General features: G+C 44.1%; 7 protein-coding genes across 10 annotated transcripts; 5 read left to right on the top strand and 2 right to left on the bottom strand.

Moving 5' to 3' along the window:
• Positions 1-168: 168 nt before the first annotated feature.
• On the top strand, positions 169-1,766 carry LOC6544995. The gene is made up of 2 exons (XM_001973251.3): positions 169-304; positions 538-1,766. The coding sequence occupies exons 1-2, from the start codon at positions 169-171 to the stop codon at positions 1,671-1,673; spliced, it is 1,272 nt and encodes a 423-aa protein (XP_001973287.1). The 3' UTR covers positions 1,674-1,766.
• A 173-nt stretch (positions 1,767-1,939) lies between these two features.
• Positions 1,940-3,048, top strand: LOC6544994 (trypsin-2). 2 transcript variants are annotated; one of them, XM_001973250.3, is made up of 3 exons: positions 1,940-2,263; positions 2,323-2,599; positions 2,650-3,048. In XM_001973250.3, exons 1-3 carry the CDS (start codon positions 1,971-1,973, stop codon positions 3,046-3,048), a joined length of 969 nt encoding a protein of 322 aa, XP_001973286.1. In that variant the 5' UTR covers positions 1,940-1,970. The 2 variants fall into 2 exon arrangements, with proteins under 2 accessions (XP_001973286.1, XP_015013005.1); XM_015157519.2 differs by lacking the exon at positions 2,650-3,048 and having other exon boundaries at positions 1,940-2,267; positions 2,323-2,362.
• LOC6544993 lies at positions 3,006-10,568 on the bottom strand. Of its 2 annotated transcripts, none has more exons than XM_026977934.1 (2): positions 10,471-10,568; positions 3,006-4,171 (listed from the first exon to the last, which is right to left on the bottom strand). In XM_026977934.1, exon 2 carries the CDS (start codon positions 4,071-4,073, stop codon positions 3,045-3,047), a length of 1,029 nt encoding a protein of 342 aa, XP_026833735.1. In that variant the 5' UTR covers positions 4,074-4,171; positions 10,471-10,568; the 3' UTR covers positions 3,006-3,044. The 2 variants fall into 2 exon arrangements, with proteins under 2 accessions (XP_026833735.1, XP_001973285.1); XM_001973249.3 differs by lacking the exon at positions 10,471-10,568 and adding an exon at positions 4,296-4,530.
• On the top strand, positions 8,001-9,142 carry LOC6544992. Its single transcript, XM_026977935.1, has 4 exons — positions 8,001-8,134; positions 8,191-8,277; positions 8,341-8,583; positions 8,643-9,142. Exons 1-4 carry the CDS (start codon positions 8,020-8,022, stop codon positions 9,056-9,058), a joined length of 861 nt encoding a protein of 286 aa, XP_026833736.1. The 5' UTR covers positions 8,001-8,019; the 3' UTR covers positions 9,059-9,142.
• Positions 10,569-10,901: 333 nt separating the features above from the next.
• LOC6544991 lies at positions 10,902-15,030 on the top strand. Of its 2 annotated transcripts, none has more exons than XM_026977933.1 (4): positions 10,902-11,158; positions 11,606-12,308; positions 12,394-13,254; positions 14,769-15,030. In XM_026977933.1, exons 1-4 carry the CDS (start codon positions 10,903-10,905, stop codon positions 15,013-15,015), a joined length of 2,067 nt encoding a protein of 688 aa, XP_026833734.1. In that variant the 5' UTR covers position 10,902; the 3' UTR covers positions 15,016-15,030. The 2 variants fall into 2 exon arrangements, with proteins under 2 accessions (XP_026833734.1, XP_001973283.3); XM_001973247.3 differs by having other exon boundaries at positions 11,603-12,308.
• Positions 14,703-18,192, bottom strand: LOC6544990 (pre-mRNA-processing factor 6). Its single transcript, XM_001973246.3, has 4 exons — positions 17,960-18,192; positions 16,374-17,892; positions 15,354-16,307; positions 14,703-15,280 (listed from the first exon to the last, which is right to left on the bottom strand). Exons 1-4 carry the CDS (start codon positions 18,055-18,057, stop codon positions 15,056-15,058), a joined length of 2,796 nt encoding a protein of 931 aa, XP_001973282.1. The 5' UTR covers positions 18,058-18,192; the 3' UTR covers positions 14,703-15,055.
• Positions 18,193-18,396: 204 nt separating this feature from the next.
• LOC6544989 (COP9 signalosome complex subunit 1b) lies at positions 18,397-20,352 on the top strand. Its single transcript, XM_001973245.3, has 2 exons — positions 18,397-18,567; positions 18,640-20,352. Exons 1-2 carry the CDS (start codon positions 18,535-18,537, stop codon positions 20,182-20,184), a joined length of 1,578 nt encoding a protein of 525 aa, XP_001973281.1. The 5' UTR covers positions 18,397-18,534; the 3' UTR covers positions 20,185-20,352.
• The last annotated feature ends 14 nt before the right edge of the window (positions 20,353-20,366 follow it).

Below are 20,366 nucleotides of genomic sequence, written 5' to 3'. Positions count from 1 at the left end.
TGGGAAATAAGCAGCCGAATCTGGGGACACGTGAAGCAATCAAAGCATCAGCAAGTGCCGATATCAACCCGCAAACACGGTCGCAATCAGGGGAATCTAATCAATCATCGGACATCCAGTTGGTTTAAAAGCACCCGGTCTTCCTTAGGGCCAAATCAGTTGCGAAACATGAAGTGTCTAGTGTTGATTGCCTTCAGTGGCCTCTTCTTGGCCAGTGCTCAGGCCAGAATCCTTCCCGCGGAGGATCTCCTCTGGGAGCTGCCCGAAGTTCCGGTGGTGGTCAACGAGATTGAACCCAGAGCAGGTGAGTTTATTTAATATTTATGTTTAATTAAAACACAATACTACACATAACATACAGACTTTTAGTAAAAAGATTTGTTATCAAAGATATAAAAAGTATGGGCAATATTGTTCTATCCAAATATTGTTTTACTTTTTGAGATAATTGCAATGTATTCTATTTTTCATAACCACTTTCCCTTGCACACTTTAATTATACGAAAAGTTTGTAATTAAAAATCTTCTTCATCGTAGCTCGTTGTTCAATTAAGATCCGCAGCTCTGAGCTGAAGGATCCCCAGCCCCTGTTGGTCAAATCGGGCACCTCTGAAATCGTTGGATTCTCGGACACCGGCTATGTGGATGTGGATAAGGATAAGACCATTGAGTTCCACTGCACCAGCAGCTTGGCTTCCCCTCTGTCTGGAAAATCCGTGACCGCCAAGTGCGTGGGTGGCACCACCTTCAAGATTGACGATAAGGAGCACGATCTGTCCGCCATCAAGTGCACATCGTGGCCTGCTTTTGTGGGCAAGAAGTCCGGATCCAGCTGCAATGGTGGCACCACGCTGATCAAAGTGGGCTTTGAGCTCTCCGGATCCCGATTCGCCACCCAGTACGAGGTGTGCTTCAACGAGGACGAGGAGGTGACCAGGTACGTCTACCATCGCCTGGAACCGGGAAACAATTACTATGCCACCGGAGTGGATCGCATTACCTTTGGAGCCGGCGGCTATTTCGCGGGCAAGAATGTGGACAAGCTATATACGCAGGCTGTCCAGAAGGAGACCATCGACAAGGAGCTGGACATGGATTCATCTCGTTTCTTTAATTCGGCAAAGAACGTCTTCCTGGCCCGTGGTCACATGGGGGCCAAGGCTGATTTCGTGTTTGCCCCGGAGCAGAGGGCCACCTTCCTGTTCATCAACGCTGCTCCTCAGTGGCAGACCTTCAATGCCGGAAACTGGGCTCGCGTGGAGGACGGAGTTCGTGCCTGGGTGGCCAAGGAGAAGAAGCACGTGGAGTGCTGGACGGGAGTCTGGGGCGTCACTACGCTGCCCAACAAGAATGGGGAACAGAGGCACCTCTATCTGTCCCACGATCAAAACGGCAACGGTCTGATTCCAGTTCCCAAACTGTACTTCCGAGTGGTCATCGAACCCTCCACCAAGAAGGGCATCGTTCTGATCGGCGTCAACAATCCCCACTTGAGTCTGGACGAGATTAAGCGGGACTACATCCTTTGCACGGACGTCAGCGACAGGATCAACTGGATCAGCTGGAAGAAGACCGACATCACCGCCGGCTACTCCTACGCCTGCGAGGTTCCTGAGTTCCGCAAGAAGGTGACTCACCTGCCCGAGTTCTCCGTCAGCGGACTGTTGGTCTAAGCTTGTTATGTTTGCATTAATAAATACCTCATATAACGAAAAAAAATTGATTCCCTAGGGGAACTAAGGAAAAGTATGAATAAATTGAAACTAATTTACCATATTTTTTGGGAAATGACTTCGTTTCCACTAAGCAATACAAGTTTAAGATCACATCGGGTCGTTCCATTATAACCATTTTCCCACTTTTTGGAAGATTGTTTTCCGCTGACACCAATATCCTCATAGTATATATTTGTATATTAAAAACAACAAAATAGGGCATGTGTTAACTGTCAAATTATTTACCATTTTCTGATGTCGCTAGCGAAATATGGAGTATCCAGAAAAATCTTCAGTTTCCTACTGTTTCTCTTGTTGCTTCTGCCGACCTTTGATGCGGGTGATCCAATTGGCAGCCACTTCGTCCGTCGGAGGCCTAAACGCCTTTCCAGTCCATATTTCGACAGGGAGAAAACGTTGGTGCTGGCCAAGTATGTGGTCTCCATTCGATCCCGAAGACCCCACAAGTTCTTTGGCGACAATCACTTCTGCGGTGGCGTGATCATATCGAGAACCTACATCCTCACCTCCGCACACTGCGCCATGGAGTAGGTATAGAAGAGATCATTATAAGTTTGACTGTCATGTCCTTTAACCCATACAAAAGTAAGCGCAAGATCGTACATCGCAGTCGGGTTCTGGTGGTTGTGGCTGGAACCACAAATCGTCTGAAGATTCGCGAAGGACTCTCGTTAATCTTGGAGGTGAAGAAGATCTTTGTGCCGGACAAATTCACAGTGTTTAATACAAACAACATTGCGCTGATGATGCTGGCCAAAGAACTGCCCTCGGACAATCCGCTCGTGGGTGTGATTAAACTGCCTACGGCTGACCCAGAACCGGGTGTGAACTACACGGTGCTGGGCTGGGGAAGGATCTTTAAAGTAAGTAGTGGTAGCTCACGAACTATTATCACTTCCCTCATTAATTGCAGGGCGGTCCTCTGGCCTCCGACATCCTGCACATTGACGTGGAGCTATTGCCGCGGGAGATCTGTGAGAAGAAAATCGACATCTTCAAGGAGGAGATGATGTGCGCCGGAAACCTGAACAACAGCATGGACGAGAATCCTTGTGCCGGTGATACCGGCAGCCCACTGATCCTCAACGAAACGGTCTTTGGTGTGGTTAGCTATCGAGTAGGATGCGGATCCAAAACCTTGCCCTCAATTTATACCAACGTGTATGTGCATATGGACTGGATCAATGGAATTATGAACAAGAATGTAGCGATTCGATTGTATTATACTCCCAACTATCTATTGATCACCATTGGTATATTCATTGGAAATAAAATTCTGAAAAGTTGTGGATTTTATTTGATCACCACTTAAACGAGGAGACCTCCCTTGGCGGTCAAAGCGGGCAGGTGCTTCACGGTCTTCAGGAAATCGGCCACCTCGCAAGCATAGGACCAACCGGCCTTGATGTCTGTAGGCTTCCAGTTGATATAGGTCACCTGATCGCTGACATCGTTGCAGATGACATAGTCGCGCTTGATCTGCTCCACGGTGAGATGGGGATTGTTGACGCCCACGAAGACAATGCCCCTGTGGGAGGAGGGGTCGATGACGACGCGGAAGTAGAGCTTGGGCACGGGGATCAGGCCATTGTTGTTGCCATCCTTGGCCAGATAGAGCGGGGTCTCCACACCCTGCTTGTTTGGCAGAGTGGTCACGCCGTAGACGCCGGTATAGCAGTTCACGTTCAACTTATTCTTGGAGACCCAAGCCCGCAGACCATCCTCGACACGAGCCCAGTTTCCGGCATTGAAGGTCTGCCACTGAGGAGCAGCGTTGATGAACAGGAACGTGGCCCTCTGCTCGGGAGCGTAGTCGAAATCAGCCTTGGCACCCAGGTGACCACGGGCCAGGTAAACATTGCTGCCACTATCGAAATACTTTTCGGCATCTCCGCCGAGGTCATTATTGATGGTCTCCAGCTGGGTGGCCTGGGTGTACAGCTTGTCCACGTTCTTTCCATTGAAGTAACCAGCAGTTTGGAAGGTAATCCTAGCCACTCCGGTCTCGTAGTAGTTGCTTCCGGGCTCCAACTTGTGGCGAGTGTATCGGGTCACCTCCTCCTCTTCGTTGAAGCAAATCTGCATCTGCTCGGCAAACCTCGATGAGGTGATCTCGAAACCTACGCGGATCACAATGCCACCGTTGCAGGTGGCTCCCGACTTAACAGCCTTGAATCCAGGCCAGGACTTGCAGTACAGGTTCTTGAACTCAAAGTGAGATCCGCCCACGCTGAAGGTGGTTCCACTCACACAAGTAGCCGTAAGCAAATTCTCGGAATGAGTGTTGAATCCGGAGGGACACCACAACTGGAATGAGCCTCCCGACTCGAATTGCATCACACCGACGTCGGAGAAGGGATAGAAATCCTCGGAGTTGGTTTTCAGGTACACCGGCTGGGGACTGGGCAATCCTCCGCGAATAGTCACACTGCAGGCTAAAAAAATATTAGTTTTTATTTGAATTGCTACTAAAACCTCCTAAGTTGTATTAACTTGAAAATAATTACGGAGTTCTATAAAATGCATTTAGTAGTACAACAACTTAATTAGATCATCTACCTCCTGCACGACCCACGGGTTGAGGAGGTGCCACAGCAATCCGTTGGAAGATCCCATCATCCTCGACCACTGGAGGAAGCTCCACCTCCGGATAGGGAACTCGAGCCCAGGCAGCCGGAGCAGCCAGCAGCCCAATCAACAGCAATGAGAATCCGATGCACTTCATTTCAGATTTAAGAACCACAAGGCCCCCGCGACATCTTTAAATAGGCCCCAGCCATATCGCGCAAATTAATGAAAAATAGTTAATAAAACGAATCTCGCCATTTTGACCATTATCTCTGAAGAACAACACAATATTGGTCTTATCTATTCACGTGAAGCGCCGAAGTGTGCGGATTCTTACGGCCCTACGTAGACTCATTCATTCAATCTTAATTGGTTTGAGACACTTAGTGCTTCTATTATTTTGTGGACAAGTGGAAAAGTTAAGGGAATTACCCAAACAATGCAGATAATATGTACCTACAAAATAGAACGAGTTTTTTACACGCTTCAACCAAAAGTATATCTTTGGCGTACTTCTGGTATTACATTTCATATCTTTTCCAAGGGCTTGTAGTACCTATTTTAGACTTTCACAAGGTGCAATCAGTTAATTACCTCTAAACACTTTAGCCCTCAAGAATGTTAAGATCCCGAAATTTTTGATTGTACTACATTTTTATTTCAAATATAATGTACATTATATTTAATCCAGTTCATTTTCAATCTAGTTATGATATTTTCGCCAATCAACAGTCATTCAAACTAGCAGTTGATGAGCTACGCAGACCGTCGGACGCCTAATTAAGTTATTTAATCAACAGTCAAGGAGGGTGCTTTCCCCTAGGTTATCCTTTCAGTAGGCAATAATTTATAATCAACAAGTAATTAAGGCTTATGGCCACAGCAGGATTCGAATTTCTGGTAGCGACTGGAATTTCCTAGGCCTTTCAAGGATATCGAGAAATTTGAACGTATGAATGCTGGACTGGGCGACTGGGGTAAAAGCCCCAAAAGAGCCAAGGGAAGCGCTCGTTAATCATTATCTGGCGCCACCTAGCGGCAGCTCAGCGCCCTGTGAGGTCATTTATCTATATCGAATCAATTAGCGAACACCTTGAAGCCTTCGTTGCTGAAAACGGGGAAAAGGCATGGCAACCACGTTCTCCTTTGTCCGGATTTCCTTTCGTCCTCGCTACGTGCCAATTTGGCTCGTTTTGTTCGCTCATTCGTAAATCTAAACAAATCATCAATTTTCACAAATTATACGCGATACCCATCTGCGCCGTCCGGGTTTCTGGCTGTTTCTCCGTATCCGTCCAAGTTACCGTATCCGGCTGAAGGTCCTTTTCCTTGGGATTGGGGCCTAATTGCCCGACTATCTGCCTTCGCTGCTTTCCCTGCTGTGCGACGCTGTTCATTTTACATTCCATTAATTAATGTCAATGGCCGACGAACTTTGACATATTGAGCTCTATTTTATATCCCTCTTGATGTCTCCAATGGGCATTTCGTTGTGTTCGCATAATGGAGCGTTTACTGTAAGACGATTATTTGCTTGATTGAATTCGGTCCGCAATTTATGAAAATGTTGCATTTAAAATTATAAAACTGAAAAAATCCCATAGGCTGTTACATTCATAATTGCAAAATTTGCAAAGGACGATGTAATTTTTTACTTATCATATAATATACTTTATCAAATTAATATTCATTCGCCAAATTGAATTAAAAATCGAATAACCGGTTTCTCTCCGCTCATCGAGCTAAGGAAAATCTGTCTCAATCAAACACATTTCACCGAGACCTTCCTTTAGATTTATCTATCTTTCCTCACGTCATAAATTATAGTGCCAAATTTATGAGTTTCCAATCAATATTAATTGCCTTAGATATACTTTAGAGGCCATTTCATTTGCCACCTGACAGAGGGAGAACCCATTTAACTTGAATCGCTTTTACCACACACACGATTTCATCGCATCGCACGACAAACTGGCATAAAATACTTAAATGAAAGTGGAAATCGAGTAAAAAGCCGACAATTTAATCCGAATTTTACTCGATCTGGCACATTGTATTGAGGAGCTTCGCACCATTTAAAGGTCCCGGCCCTTGATAAATGGCCCTTATTAATAACATACGTGTGGGCGTGTTCTGTATCTCCGAGGGTGTGTTCGAATCCACATACTGTATATACTGAGATACCTTTGATTGATAAGGCTGCCTAAGCGTGTTTGCCTAAGGGTGAAAGGGATGGGGAAAGGGGGCAAAAGGTGAACGGGCGGGGCTAACGAATGAACGAGCGATTTTGCACCTTTTCAACAGGTTTCCCGGCCCTCTTATGTTCAGGCAAATTGAAAACGGGCAGTCAATAAAGCTGTAGACATTCAGACATGGCCACGGGCTAGACCGGGATCCTTTGAATGGATACATTTGCAATAGGGTGAACGAAGCTTTTGCCTATACAATATGTTTCTGATATTTTGAATTATATTTACAGAATTTTTAAAGTTGAGAAATAATTTGTGGAACGCAGAATACGATTTTTAATGCGATTAAAAATAAAGGCGTTAAAAGTAGGAAAACCTCTGTATAAATAATACAATTTTGTTTTGCAATTATATTATTTAATGATTATTATCAAATTACCTTTTTATTGCAAGCTCGCGACTTTAAGGGCAGTAAAGTGATACACCCTTACGTAATTCAACATGTATGCCTGTGCAATGATGGATTAAATGTATTTCAAAGGCGTGAAAGCCAAAAGGTAGCACAAAGTAGCACATTGTGGATGCATAAACATCAAGCATGCTTCAATTTAGCTTAGCCCAGTGTTACACAAATACAGCCTTCAAAATAATAGAGCCTAAAGGCAACAAAACACCACAAAGGTAGCAAAGGTTACAGCGGCTCTATAAATACCACACACTAATTGTCAAAGGCCTCAGGTCTTTTGTACCCTATGCAAATCAAGCACAACCCGACACAATCTTGGGCAGTCGAGTGAAAGATCTCCGATAATTGCAGTGCCTTCAAAGGCTAAACCCTTCCACATGGAACGCAATCTACATGGAAAATAGGTCACCAACCCAACATTCAGATTTGCATTAATTTAAGCTCAATAAGCCCGACAAAAAGCGGATGAAAGGCAAGCTCCGTGCCCTTGAAGAGCAATCATAAGCTTGTTCATCCCATATGGATTACATAAGTACAAAATGGATGGGAGGAAGAAGTACAGTGAAGCAAGAGCGAGTAATAAAAAATGTACTGACCAACCGAACCCATAGCGCGAAAATTATAAAAGTAGTTGAACATGACAGGCGCACGTCGAAAAGCATGAGCGAAATGATTAATGGACTGCCGCCATCTAGCGGCGGCAATTACTCACAGCGAAGAATGGGCAGTAGTGTGTTAAGTTAAAGCTTAAAACTACGGAAGAGAAGTCTAGAAAAACTTGACAATTTTGAGCTTCCTAGCAACATAATAAACTATTGTTTAGATTAGGTTTAAATTGTATTTTATTTATCAATTTATTTTATCTTTTAATTAGCCTTTTTCAATAATCTATACTTATTGGATAAAGGATTGCGCTTTAAAATCTTTAGAATTGCAAGGGCTTTAAAGTTCTTAGACTTCTGGTTTTTCTAGGTAGGCTACCAGTTGGCATGTTGGGGAAATTGTAATTTAAAATTGTGATTCGGCAAACTGTCTTTAAAATTTATCTTTCATTTAAAAAATGCGGCACTTGCAAATACTGAAACACCTACACCCGCGGTATGCAATCAACACGGTTTTTACTCAGCGATTAATGTCAAAATCTGATGGAAAATCTTCTGGTACAGGATCAAAGAGTACGTCGGGTGTAAAATACCTATAGTGTACCTATAGTACTGTTGACTCTTTGCAGACGCGAAGTGCAAAGATACTAAAGATGCAGAATCTTCGGACGCAGTGAAGAAATCTCCAGAAGCAGCCAAGGCCTCCGCAAAGAAGGGTTAAGATGCGTAGCTTGTGAAATTAATATATAAAATTAAAAATGCATGTTTCTTGCGTACAGAGACAACGCCTAAAGCGGCTAAGGAAGCTAAAGCTACGCCGCCAAAGGACGAAACAGCCATATCCGGAGGCTCAAAATGCCCGCCAAAAACCCCGCCTGCTGCAGAAATTAGTAAAAATAAAAAGAAACTGCAATCATGCGATGATTTGTTACTAGGTAAAAGTATTCAAAAGAAAAAGAAACCTCTAACAACAATCCAAGGAGGGGACCTTGGCTGTCCTGGCAGGACAGGAAAGAAACCACGTGGGTATTGGCATATATGTTAAAACAGTTTTTTTTAAACTGGTCATATATTTGTTTAGCAATTGTTGCGAAACACTCCAAACTTTGGCAGAAAATCTCGCTCTATGGAGTCCTGCCTATGGTAGCCATTCTCACACTTTTGGTTTTTAGTACACGATCGGAGGAGGAACGTCTTGAGTTTAGGAACTATGAACATATGTACAGGCGGACGAAGCGATACTGGTTTAAGGATGGAAATCGCACCGCTTTTCACAATAGTCACTTTAATGCCTTGCCTCCAGCAGGATATGAGGACGAAGTGGACGAGAGTGGCATTGGAAAGGATCCAGAGACGGAGAAGGATAAGAAGGCTCGGCTTAAAGAGTTTGACAAGGTCGTTAAGAATTGGCGCAAACACTCGTCTAAAAGGGATGCCCAGCTCAAAAAGGAGGCTGCAGCTGCTGAAAAAGAGGCTAGAAAACAAGAAGCGCAGTAAACAATAGTTCCTCTTGATTCCGTAAACCTAAAAAATGTGCATGCAAAATTACCAGCATTGAAATTTAAACAAAAACCAACCCGAACCCCCAAAAAAAAAATCAAAATTGTCTGCCCCAATTAAAATTCCCAGTCTCGGATCGATGTTTACTATCTGCAATAAAAGTTGTCTACAAGCAAACTGTTTTTCGAAGGGTATTTAAGCCACAAAGGCTAAAAAATGTTTCATCAAGGGCAACAGTTCGTATGTCCGCTGCGCTGCGAAATCCTAAAAAACGCAATTTTCCAATTGATTCTAATACTTTTCAAGTGATACGATTTATTCAAAATAAAGAATTTTTTTTTTAATATTATCTTTTATTTATTTATTAGTATTTTGCATGAAAAGGACCGAATGTAGGTAAAACATTTGAATATTTTATTTATTTTCACTGCTATCCCGCGGAACCAATCAAAGGGCTATCTGAAATTCAGTACCCTCGTCTCAATTGAGTACGTATTCTTTTAAACTTTAATTGAATCGGAAAGTGTTTTCGGGCTGTACAATCGTTTCCTGTTCGTTTGGCCCCATGAATGATTATCCGAGCCAAATGTGGGGCAGGTGGTCCGGTGGCGAATCCTGATTTATCCTTGGCATGTCTCCCAGCTCGCCAAATCTGTGCGATAATCTGGTGTTGCAATCAGCGCCATATCTACGTACCATGCCACAAATGGCAGCCACTTTGTATTGCCTTCGTTTCCGGCCTTTTCGCCTTTCTTCCGCATTTCGGCCATTTGTTTTTCCTGCTATTTTTCTCCTAATGGTTTTCCTTTTTGCTGCGCTACGCTTCAATAACTTTTATCACTTTTAATTGGATTTTTCTTTATAGTCAACGCATGTCTTAGAGGACTAACACATGTTCAGATTGTAATTGTGTTAATGTCGTCAGGAGTGGGGCTGTTTGCGTGGCCATGTCCTTATCCTTATGTTTTGTCGTTGTCCTGTGACATCGTGCTAATACCAGTTCCTCTATTCTAGGCATGTGTGTGTTTTTGTATATGGCGCCCACGCTTGATCAAATTTGCTTATATTTTGCCATCTTACTTTTTGTTACAGCTTTCTTAATTGCTTCTTAATGCCCATGCCTTGGGGCCAACTACTGGCTCTTATACTGATTTTAGCTTATTGAAAGTCAAATTTATAAAGAAGAATTTGCATTCTTAACTAATTTAAGAGCTAACTTTTCGAGGATAAGAAAGATTAATGTGAGAGTGCTAGTTGCTGGCTTAATTTATGTCAAAATGAACCAAGATGCTTTGCTTAACTACAATTAGTTGTCAACTAAAATCACCTACATAAGAAATTAATTACTGTTCATAGAATAATAACCAGTTTAGCGATAGAATCAACTAAATTGGTGAAATTAAACTCACTGCGAAACTTTCCATTTCCTTTTGGCCCAAACTTATGTGCTTATGCGAAAGCCAAGTCCAAGTCCTGAATGTTGGAGCAACTTTCTCCGTTCCGGTCGTCGTTGACACGTAATTGACTTTGTCCGCACTTCCAATTCAACGAGGACAATTTGCGCGCCACTTGCTCGGACCAATTAAACGCCATCGATGACCAATTGCAGTTGTCGCAAAATTGCTCGCGAAGATTGCCCTTCGTAATGACAGCAGATGTGTGCCCGTGGACGTGGATGTGGATGTGGATGTGCGTGTGGACATCAACGCGGACGGAAAGGAAGTGCAGCGGAGTGTAATCAATGCATAATTTTAATGCAATTCCTGAATGCAATTACTGGCGAATGTCCTTTTGCCTATAAAAGCCAGGGTCTCAAATCCCTGAAAAAGCGCGTCGGAAAAATGCAAAAGCGAAAAGACAGCAACTCGTTAATACTCACAGTGATGAAAGTTCAAGTCGCGCGCTGGCTCCCTCTGATATTTTTCCTGCTCGTCAGTGGGACACCACGTGTCGCTGGCAGCTGGCGGAGCGAAAATTCCCGGCAGGATCCGGACCCGAAAACACGGTGGGGCAATCAGTTGCCGGATATGCTAGTCGCTTACTATCGCCACCACGGCGTTCACAGCCTGATGCTGGTCGTTTGTCACACGGACATTGGTGAATTAACCCTCTGCATGCAATGTGCTGCTGGGGACAAATTTATGACCCAAAAGTACACAGACAAAAATGGGCCAAGGAAATGCTATAATCTTTAGGGATATCTTAAATACCAATCTTGCTTTTGGATTTAACATAGGCCTAATTTTACTTAATCCCTGTTATCTTAAACTAGACTCAGCTCATTTAAGCCACGCTACTTCCGTCAAAGATACAATTTTTACAACAGATATACCGTTGCATACTTCTAGACAACCCTATAAATGAGTATAGATTTCTAACATCCCAATTTAGTATTCCCAATATGGTCTTTGTTAACTGTTCTAACTTTCCTTACACCATTATTCCATATAATACATACTTTTTAATCGAATTTTAATCGAATGCTGCAAATCTTTGAACTCCACAAATTTGTTTTCTCTGTGCTCGTCGTTTCCCCTTTAGCAGATTTTCGCCTTTGGACGCTTTGGCAGCACTTCAACCTCAACAATTTCTATGTGCAGGTCAGTACGGAGACCTCTCTGAGGGACCTGCAGCATGTCGATGCCCTGGATGAACATAAGGACGCTCCACCGCCCAAGAGTTTCCGCGCCAACAACTCCACCCACTGGGAGACGTCCTTCCTGCTGCCCACGTTGCCCTACAAAGTGGGTATCCTGCTGCTGGAGTTCAGCAGCGAGTGCGCATTAAATCTACTCCGCTGGTCTGCGGCATCGGAACATAATTACTTCACTACCAACCGGTTCTGGTTGCTCTTGACCGATGAGCCAGGCGATATCGATTTACTAGAGGATCCGGAAATATTTATTCCCCCCGACAGTGAGTTGCGGGTCCTTCACTGTGAAAACGATGGCAACTTCTCTTCCAGCTTGATCGATCTGTACAAGGTAGCTGCTTGGAAGCCCTTGAAGAAAACATTGGTGGGACATAGCATTCGAAATTCCCGCCACGTCATTCATGCCTTGCAGCACTTTGGTTCGGCCATATCTTATAGGCAGGATCTAGAGGGCATAGTATTCAACTCGGCCATTGTAATTGCCTTTCCGGATCTATTCACTAATATTGAAGATTTGTCACTAAGGCATATTGACACTATATCGAAGATTAATCATCGCTTGATGCTGGAGTTGGCCAACAGATTGAATATGAGGTTAGTGAGATTTCTTCTCTTCTCCTATTTTTATTTGTTTTATTATATTAAGAAGATTATATGGGTCGAACACATTCTGTTGCAGCTACAATACCTATCAAACCGTGAACTATGGATGGCGACAACCGAATGGATCATTCGATGGTCTCATGGGACGTTTTCAACGGTACGAACTAGACTTGGCCCAGCTGGCGATCTTCATGAGATTGGATCGAATCGCATTGGTCGATTTTGTGGCTGAGACTTATCGAGTGAGAGCTGGGATTATGTTTCGACAGCCACCTCTTTCGGCTGTGGCCAATATATTTGCAATGCCCTTTGAGAACGATGTGTGGGTTTCGATTTTGATGCTCCTGATCATCACGACCGTGGTTTTGGTTCTGGAACTGTTCTTTTCACCCCACAACCACGACATGTCCTACATGGATACACTTAATTTTGTTTGGGGTGCCATGTGCCAGCAGGGATTCTACGTGGAGGTGCGGAACCGATCGGCGAGGATCATTGTCTTTACCACATTTGTTGCAGCTCTCTTTTTGTTTACCTCGTTTTCGGCTAATATTGTGGCTCTGCTGCAAAGTCCATCGGATGCTATCCAGTCATTGTCTGATCTGGGACAATCGCCTCTGGAAATCGGGGTTCAGGATACTCAATATAATAAAATATACTTCACTGAGTCCACAGATCCCGTAACCAAGAATCTTTACCACAAGAAGATAGCCTCCAAAGGTGAAAATATCTATATGCGACCGTTACTAGGAATGGAAAAAATGCGAACCGGCTTATTTGCATATCAAGTTGAACTCCAGGCAGGTTACCAAATCGTCAGCGACACTTTCAGTGAGCCGGAAAAGTGCGGATTAATGGAACTGGAGCCATTCCAGCTGCCCATGCTTGCTATTCCAACGAGGAAAAACTTTCCTTACAAGGAGCTCATTCGAAGACAGTAAGCATATTTATAATGCCAAAATCGTTTCGCTTTCCAATTAACTTTTACTTTTAAAAATAGGTAATTTATTAATTTTTATACTAAAAGTCCCATAGTAATTTAAACGTTTAACCAAAGACACTAGAATAATTAGATGCGTAACGCCATACGATTTTTTTGGACACGATTTTTTCGGGCTGGCACTAGAGCAGGCTCCAGGCTCTCTCGAATTTTTGTTCAAGAGCCAGAGATAGAGAGAGCAAATATTAAAAGCGGCAATAACTATGTGTTCCGACAGTAAGTTAAACATTCTTCAGGCTTTAATTAAGACAATTTTTACAACTTTGTGCAAGTAACACGTACACTACATACACACATACATACACACATACATACATACACACATACATACATACATACATACATACATACATACATACATACATACATACATACATACATACATACATACATACATACATACATACATACATACATACATACATACACATATACATACATACACACATACATACATACATACATACATACATACATACATACATACATACATACATACATACATACATACATACATACATACATACATACATACATACATACATACATACATACATACATACATACATACATACATACATAGATTCATGCATAGATTCATACATAAATACAAACATACATACCTACATACACCGGTACATACACTACACTCACTGCCTGTAAGAGAGGTTACTATTTTGTGACTCTAAATTAGAAGACATGCCTTACAGTCTTCGCTAGAACTAGTTGGGAATTATAGGGCTACTAGAAAATATTTTCCCTCAGAAAATATTAAAAGCGGCAATAACTATGTGTTCCGACAGTAAGTTAAACATTCTTCAGGCTTTAATTAAGACAATTTTTACTACTTTGTGCAAGTAACACATACACTAAACACATACATACATACATACATAAATACATGCATACATACATACATACATAAACATGGAAATATTTTATGTTTAACATTTATTATTTCAAGTCGACTCGAAGGTCATATAAATATACGACTTCATTACAATTGTAATGTCCTCCCCGTGGTGTTCCCTGGGTACCAAAAAATACATATATTACAGATAATTAAGAATAAAAATATTTATATGTAAACGGTAGCTAATTCGAGCGGCGATTTTAACTAAAGAATATTAAAACAACTTCTTAAAAAAATATAATAGTCACGGCATCAATTTTAAATAATATTTAGCTCATATTACAACGAAATTGACCAAACCATTAATCAAATTCGTTTCTTAGATCAAAATTGATTTCGGACCGTTAGCACAACTTTTTTGTTTACTGTTTTCACTCACACAAGCAAGTGAATTCTATTTATTACTGCAATTACTGCCGCCACCAAAAAAGTGGCTGCATAGTGCAAAACCAATGTATGGCCGTTACGCATCTTATTTGCACTTGAATAACTTGTTCGAAAAAGAAAAAAAAAACATAAAATACTTTTTAACCAACAGATTACGCTGGCAGCGAGAAGTGAGCTTGGTGAATCGCGAGGAGCGGAAGTGGATTCCTCAGAAGCCCAAATGCGAGGGTGGAGTAGGCGGCTTTGTCTCCATAGGCATTACAGAATGCCGGTACGCTTTGGGGATCTTTGGATGTGGAGCTGCCGTCAGTTTTGGCTTGTTCCTTTTAGAGTTTATCTTTAAATACTTCAAACAAGTTTATCGCATAATTAAAGGTTATAGAGAAATGCAGCGCTAGGCTGCACACGTTTAATCTTTAAAAACTTAAAACTTAAAACTTAGATGGGTATGGATAGCTCCCGGACAACGGCACGCAGTACCTCCGGTGTCTTAAACTGCCAGTTCTGGATGTTCTTGCTAACCCGACACCAGGACTCGCCGTGCGTGGGTTCTGCAGAAATGCACCGATCGAGAACCTCCTGCTGCTGCGACTCCGTGCCGTGGAGCAATTCGAACTTGTAGAAATACGCCCAAGCATCACCCAGGTCTGGATCGATCTTGACCTGAAATAAACAAATGATTAGCTCCGAAAATATTGGCTTCTATTTAATTTCATAGTTAGTTTAAATTACTTACCGTTCGATTGAACCAATCCCTGCACTTGGAGAACTTGTGCTCAGACCAGAACAGTTTCGATACGGCTAGCAGCACATGTGGGTCATGCTCGCATTTCTTTAGAGCATCAACAGACTTGGTCTTTCGCTGGGGCTTGGTTTCCATGAAGATAGCCTCCGCCCATAGCTCACCAGCATTGGGACATTCCTGCAGAGCTCTGGCCATCATTGTGCTGGCAATCTCCTTAAGACCCGCACGCAGCTCCACCCTGATGGCCTCTAGCCAGAGAACAGCCACCTTGGGGTTGCGCAAACGACCTCGTTCCAGAATGGATCGAGCCTTCGTTAGCACTCCTTTGCGTTCTTCTAGATTGGCGGAAAGAATCCACAGTGGGATGGATGTAGGACACTTCTTCAAGCCCTGAGTATAGGTGGCAGCCGCATCATCTGTCCGTCTCTGCTGCTCCTCAATCTGACCCTTCATCATCCACAGTTTGGGGAAATCTGGAAACACTTCCACCGCCTCCTCCAGTAACCGCAGGGCTTCATCGAACTTTTCCAAAGCCCATTCCAGACGAGCAGATTTCATCATCACCCTTGGCGTCGGTGCAGATCCTCTAGCTTTGGCTAACAAGCGTCTCGCACGCTCATACTCAGAATTCTCTGATTCCAACTTAACGGCAGCCAACCAGATGTCTTCGGAATTGGGATTGGCCTGGAAGGCCAAAGACAAAATACCTCTGGCGGCTGGAACGTCTCCAGCCATCCATTTGGATTTGGCCCCCATCAGCCAAAGAATCTCCGATTTCGGACAATGAGCAACGGCTCTCTGCAACAAAGCCTCCAAAGATTCGCGGGTGCCATGGTTTTTTTCAAAGTAAGCGGCTCGCAACCAGATGCTTTTCTTTGAGGGGAATATTTGCAGGGCATGAGCATATACAGCGCGAGCGCATTCAAAAGCATTTTCCTTTGCGCACTGAAAGAGGGAAAAGAGATTTCGGTTATTTAATTTCAAAAATGTTATGTGTTTTTAAGCACTTACAAATTCAGCATCATCAATCCAAGTCTGCTTGCGATCCTCCTCCTCCACTCCTATTCCAATCACAGCCTTAACAATGGATTGGCAACAGTTGACAGCTCCTGATTTTTCCGCCTCGATGGCCTCCTGGAACCAGTGATCACGGTTGATCTCCACACCGTTGACGGTCAACGAGGTCAATGATCGATCAATGATCTTTTCCACCATGTGAATATTACCATTGGCCTCCTCCAACTTCGCAGCTGTGGTCCAAATCTGGCGATCTGTCGGAATATTCTCCCGAGCCTTGTTTAGGACCTTTCGGGCGTTCTCATAGGTTTCCAAGCGGGCGAGAGCCAACCAAAGTTCCACACTGGTGTTGCAGCACTCCACGGCGCGAGAGAGTAAGATACGTGCATCATCGGGATTCTCAAGTTCCACAGCCGCTTTCCACAAGCGAACTGAATTTGGGATATGTTCTAGAGCTTTTCTAAAAACTCTACGCTTGGCTTTAGTCTCCGTTTCCAGATCAGCTGCTTTAATCCAAATCCTAACCGAGGTAGGAATATGACGAGCCGCTTGCGCTATCACCGCTTTTGCTGTATCTGGCGGCTGAAGGCGAGCTGCCTCCAGCCAGAGATCCTCAGATTGGATGTTCATTTCGCAGCCCCTCATAATCAGATTCCTGGCCATCTGGACCTTGCCAGTAACCTCTTCCAAACGGGCGGAGGCAATCCAAGCGGGTGGATGGTTAGGATTCGTTTCCCTTACACTCTTAAGCAACAAACGTGCCTTCTTGATGTCATTTATGTCACCACCGTAAGTGGGAATCATACTTTGCAGGTCGGTGAGATAGCCCTTGGGATCCACCACAGTTTGTCCTGTCACGGAATCGGAAACCTGTGACAACTTGACGTTCATAAGAGTGTTGCGGGCCTGACCAATCTTTCGAAGATCAAGATCTCCCGTAGGTGTTAGCATGCCAGGAGTGGCTACGCCGGGCACCATAGAAGCCAGGCCCGAGGACGGATCTAAGGTAGAGGTCGACTCGCCGCCAAGGTTTCTGGATATCAAGCTGTCCGGCAGGGGGGTAAACTTTTCGGCCCTTGCGTTTCGTTGCTTTCTGTTGCGACTATCGCCCACTTCGGGAATTGTGGACCACTCCTCCGATGTGACGCTGGCCAGTGAGCGTTTCAGGTCACTAAACTGCTGTTGGATTTTCGGTCGCTCCTGGCGGTACCGCTCCAAATCCTCGCGCAGCCGCCGATCACGATACTCTTTCCGCTTCTCGTCCATTCGCTTGTCTATCGAATCATAGATAGCGTCCGCCTCCTCGTCATCCTTGTCGTACGGATCCTTGGAGAACAGGGAGCCGCTGTAACCACTAAACTCGTCATAGTTTGAGTCGTTCAAGTCTTCGTCCTCCTCCTCCTCTTCGTCTTTTTTCTTACGTTTGGTCGCCGGCGGAGCATGGCGGTCATCGGAAACATCGTTGGCGTCACGGGCAGGACCAATATCGGACCGAGTGGTGAATCCCGTGGCTCTACAATAGAAACGATACTATTAGCATTGAGTTTTGCTTCGCTAGAAGAATGTTTGGTGGCACTCACCCTCTACCAACGCCGGCCACATAGCCCAAGGGAGCTGGAACGCCCAGGAAATGCTTTTTGTTGCGGTTGGCTATAACTGCCGCCGTTATGTTGGACATCTTGCCTTACTTCTATATTAATATTAACTACTTTATTTAAGTAATTTCAATTGAAATTGAAAGTTTACTAATGCGTGGTGCGCTTCTTCTTCTAAAATAGTGTCTGATAACGATAGTGAGTCCGTAGTCACAGAATTTAAAAGGTTATCGATACTGGAATTCACATTATAGCATGTGCACACAGACGCTTAAAACCACCGTGCATTGTTAATAATTTCTGAGTGCATATATAATTTTATAATTAATATCATGTTGCATCACGGAGATAGAAACATATAAAGGTATGTAGTTTAGTCTGACAAATGCTTTTTTACTATGCAGCTATCATTTATCGACCAAAAGCGTTGCTCACATTGTCCACCTCTAGATTATCGATGCAAAATAATTTGCGAATCGGAAAAATTAATTGACAAATAAACAAAAACTTAGCGGAAATTTGTGTATTTTCACAGGACTTTCGTAGGAAATAAAAGCAGGATGCCCGTGCTGCCGATGCCCCCACTCATGCAGGTAATTATTCAGCAAAATTGCATTATCTGAAGCCATATAAACCGCAAAAATCGGTTATTTATCCAACAAAAGAACGCCGTGGAGCCGATGCAAGTAGACATCGCGCCGCCGAACGAGGACAATGAAAACAACGAGGAGCAGCAGATTGTGGTGGAGAATCCCAGCATTGATCTCGAAGTGTACGCCAATCAATATGCCGGGATCGTCCGACTCCATCGACTAATTTATGTGGCGGACGTCTGCCCGGTTTTAGCGGTTGAGGCTCTGAAAATGGCCATCACTTACGTGCAGACCACCTACAACGTAAATCTCTACCAGGTGCTGCACAAGCGCTTAAGTGATCTAAACGCTGGCAACGCGCCCGCGCCGCCAGCAAATGCTGCTGGAGATCAGGCTGCAGCAGCAGCTCCCGGTCCTCTGCCAGCTGCTCCCCTTCCGGATATCGCAGCCCAACCTGTGGCGCAGGCTCAAGGACAGGTTCAGCCCGCTGGCGAAAAGGATGCTTTCGCCTACGATGCCGCTTGGGTAGACACCAAGATGAAGAAGGCGGCTCTTAAGCTGGAGAAACTAGACTCGGACTTGAAAAACTACAAGTCCAATTCGATTAAAGAGAGCATCCGGAGGGGCCACGATGACCTGGCTGACCATTACCTCAGTTGTGGCGACCTCACCAATGCCCTGAAGTGCTATTCTCGGGCCCGAGATTACTGCACTAGTGGGAAGCATGTGGTCAACATGTGCCTCAACGTAATCAAGGTATCAATTTATCTCCAGAATTGGGCCCATGTGATGAGCTACATATCCAAGGCGGAAAGCACCCCGGACTTCGCCGAAGGCTCCAAGGAGGCTAATGCCCAGGTTCATACTCGCCTTGAATGCGCAGCTGGTCTGGCGGAACTGCAGCAAAAGAAATATAAGGTGGCCGCCAAGCATTTCCTCAATGCCAACTTCGATCACTGTGACTTTCCCGAAATGATCTCCACCAGCAATGTGGCGGTCTATGGTGGCCTTTGCGCCCTGGCCACCTTCGATCGACAAGAGCTTAAGCGCCTGGTCATCGCCTCTACATCCTTCAAACTGTTCTTGGAACTGGAGCCCCAACTCAGGGATATTATTTTCAAGTTCTACGAAAGTAAATACGCCTCCTGCCTGACGCTTTTGGATGAGATCAGGGATAACCTGCTGGTCGACATGTACATTGCGCCCCATGTAACCACTCTGTACACCAAGATACGCAATCGCGCGCTAATCCAGTACTTTAGCCCCTATATGTCAGCTGATATGCGCAAAATGGCCATGGCATTTAATTCGTCGGTGGGCGATCTGGAGAACGAGGTGATGCAGTTGATATTGGACGGACAGATCCAGGCGCGCATTGACTCGCACAATAAAATCCTGTACGCGAAGGAGGCGGATCAAAGGAACAGCACCTTTGAGAGGGCTTTAATCATGGGCAAGCAGTACCAGCGTCATACCAGAATGCTTGTCCTCCGGGCTGCGATGCTCAAGAGCCATATCCACGTGAAGAGCATTTCCAGGGAAGGTGGCAGCAACCACGGCGCCGAGCTCTGCGTCTCCGCCGGATCGTCGACAACTGCACAACTCGCCCGGATTTAGACCAAATTAGAAGCACCACATAATACCCAATAAATTCTTTAAGCTATGTATATCACACGCTGTCAAAATAAATAATTATAGCAAAGCTAACTACAAGAATGATTGATTTTAAAACTTCTAGCTAAAAAGATCGCCGCATAAAAAATAAATACTACTTTATGATGCAAAGGAAATATAAATTA

Source organism: Drosophila erecta, unplaced genomic scaffold (assembly GCF_003286155.1).
Source record: "Drosophila erecta strain 14021-0224.00,06,07 unplaced genomic scaffold, DereRS2 tig00000021-arrow-pilon, whole genome shotgun sequence".
Lineage (NCBI taxonomy): Eukaryota > Metazoa > Arthropoda > Insecta > Diptera > Drosophilidae > Drosophila > Drosophila erecta.
This window is presented reverse-complemented; position numbering and strand designations above follow the sequence as displayed.

Bases quoted from the DNA above. Each gene is read 5' to 3' on its own strand.
- LOC6544989 (XM_001973245.3), top strand. From the start codon at position 18,535: ATGCCCGTGCTGCCGATGCCCCCACTCATGCAG. The intron at 18,568-18,639 runs GTAATTATTCAG...ATCCAACAAAAG, and splicing joins CGATGCCCCCACTCATGCAG to AACGCCGTGGAGCCGATGCA.
- LOC6544991 (XM_001973247.3), top strand. From the start codon at position 10,903: ATGCAAAAGCGAAAAGACAGCAACTCGTTAATACTCACAGTGATGAAA. The intron at 12,309-12,393 runs GTTAGTGAGATT...ATTCTGTTGCAG, and splicing joins GCCAACAGATTGAATATGAG to CTACAATACCTATCAAACCG. The intron at 13,255-14,768 runs GTAAGCATATTT...TTTAACCAACAG, and splicing joins AAGGAGCTCATTCGAAGACA to ATTACGCTGGCAGCGAGAAG.
- LOC6544994 (XM_001973250.3), top strand. From the start codon at position 1,971: ATGTCGCTAGCGAAATATGGAGTATCCAGAAAAATCTTCAGTTTCCTA. The intron at 2,264-2,322 runs GTAGGTATAGAA...CCCATACAAAAG, and splicing joins TCCGCACACTGCGCCATGGA to TAAGCGCAAGATCGTACATC. The intron at 2,600-2,649 runs GTAAGTAGTGGT...CATTAATTGCAG, and splicing joins GCTGGGGAAGGATCTTTAAA to GGCGGTCCTCTGGCCTCCGA.
- LOC6544992 (XM_026977935.1), top strand. From the start codon at position 8,020: ATGCGGCACTTGCAAATACTGAAACACCTACACCCGCGGTATGCAATC. The intron at 8,135-8,190 runs GTACGTCGGGTG...GACTCTTTGCAG, and splicing joins TTCTGGTACAGGATCAAAGA to ACGCGAAGTGCAAAGATACT. The intron at 8,584-8,642 runs GTGGGTATTGGC...ATATTTGTTTAG, and splicing joins CAGGACAGGAAAGAAACCAC to CAATTGTTGCGAAACACTCC.
- LOC6544990 (XM_001973246.3), bottom strand. From the start codon at position 18,057: ATGTCCAACATAACGGCGGCAGTTATAGCCAACCGCAACAAAAAGCAT. The intron at 16,308-16,373 runs GTAAGTGCTTAA...TCCCTCTTTCAG, and splicing joins GGATTGATGATGCTGAATTT to TGCGCAAAGGAAAATGCTTT. The intron at 15,281-15,353 runs GTAAGTAATTTA...TGTTTATTTCAG, and splicing joins GGGATTGGTTCAATCGAACG to GTCAAGATCGATCCAGACCT.
- LOC6544995 (XM_001973251.3), top strand. From the start codon at position 169: ATGAAGTGTCTAGTGTTGATTGCCTTCAGTGGCCTCTTCTTGGCCAGT. The intron at 305-537 runs GTGAGTTTATTT...TCTTCATCGTAG, and splicing joins CGAGATTGAACCCAGAGCAG to CTCGTTGTTCAATTAAGATC.
- LOC6544993 (XM_001973249.3), bottom strand. From the start codon at position 4,461: ATGAAGTGCATCGGATTCTCATTGCTGTTGATTGGGCTGCTGGCTGCT. The intron at 4,172-4,295 runs GTAGATGATCTA...ATATTTTTTTAG, and splicing joins ACCCGTGGGTCGTGCAGGAG to CCTGCAGTGTGACTATTCGC.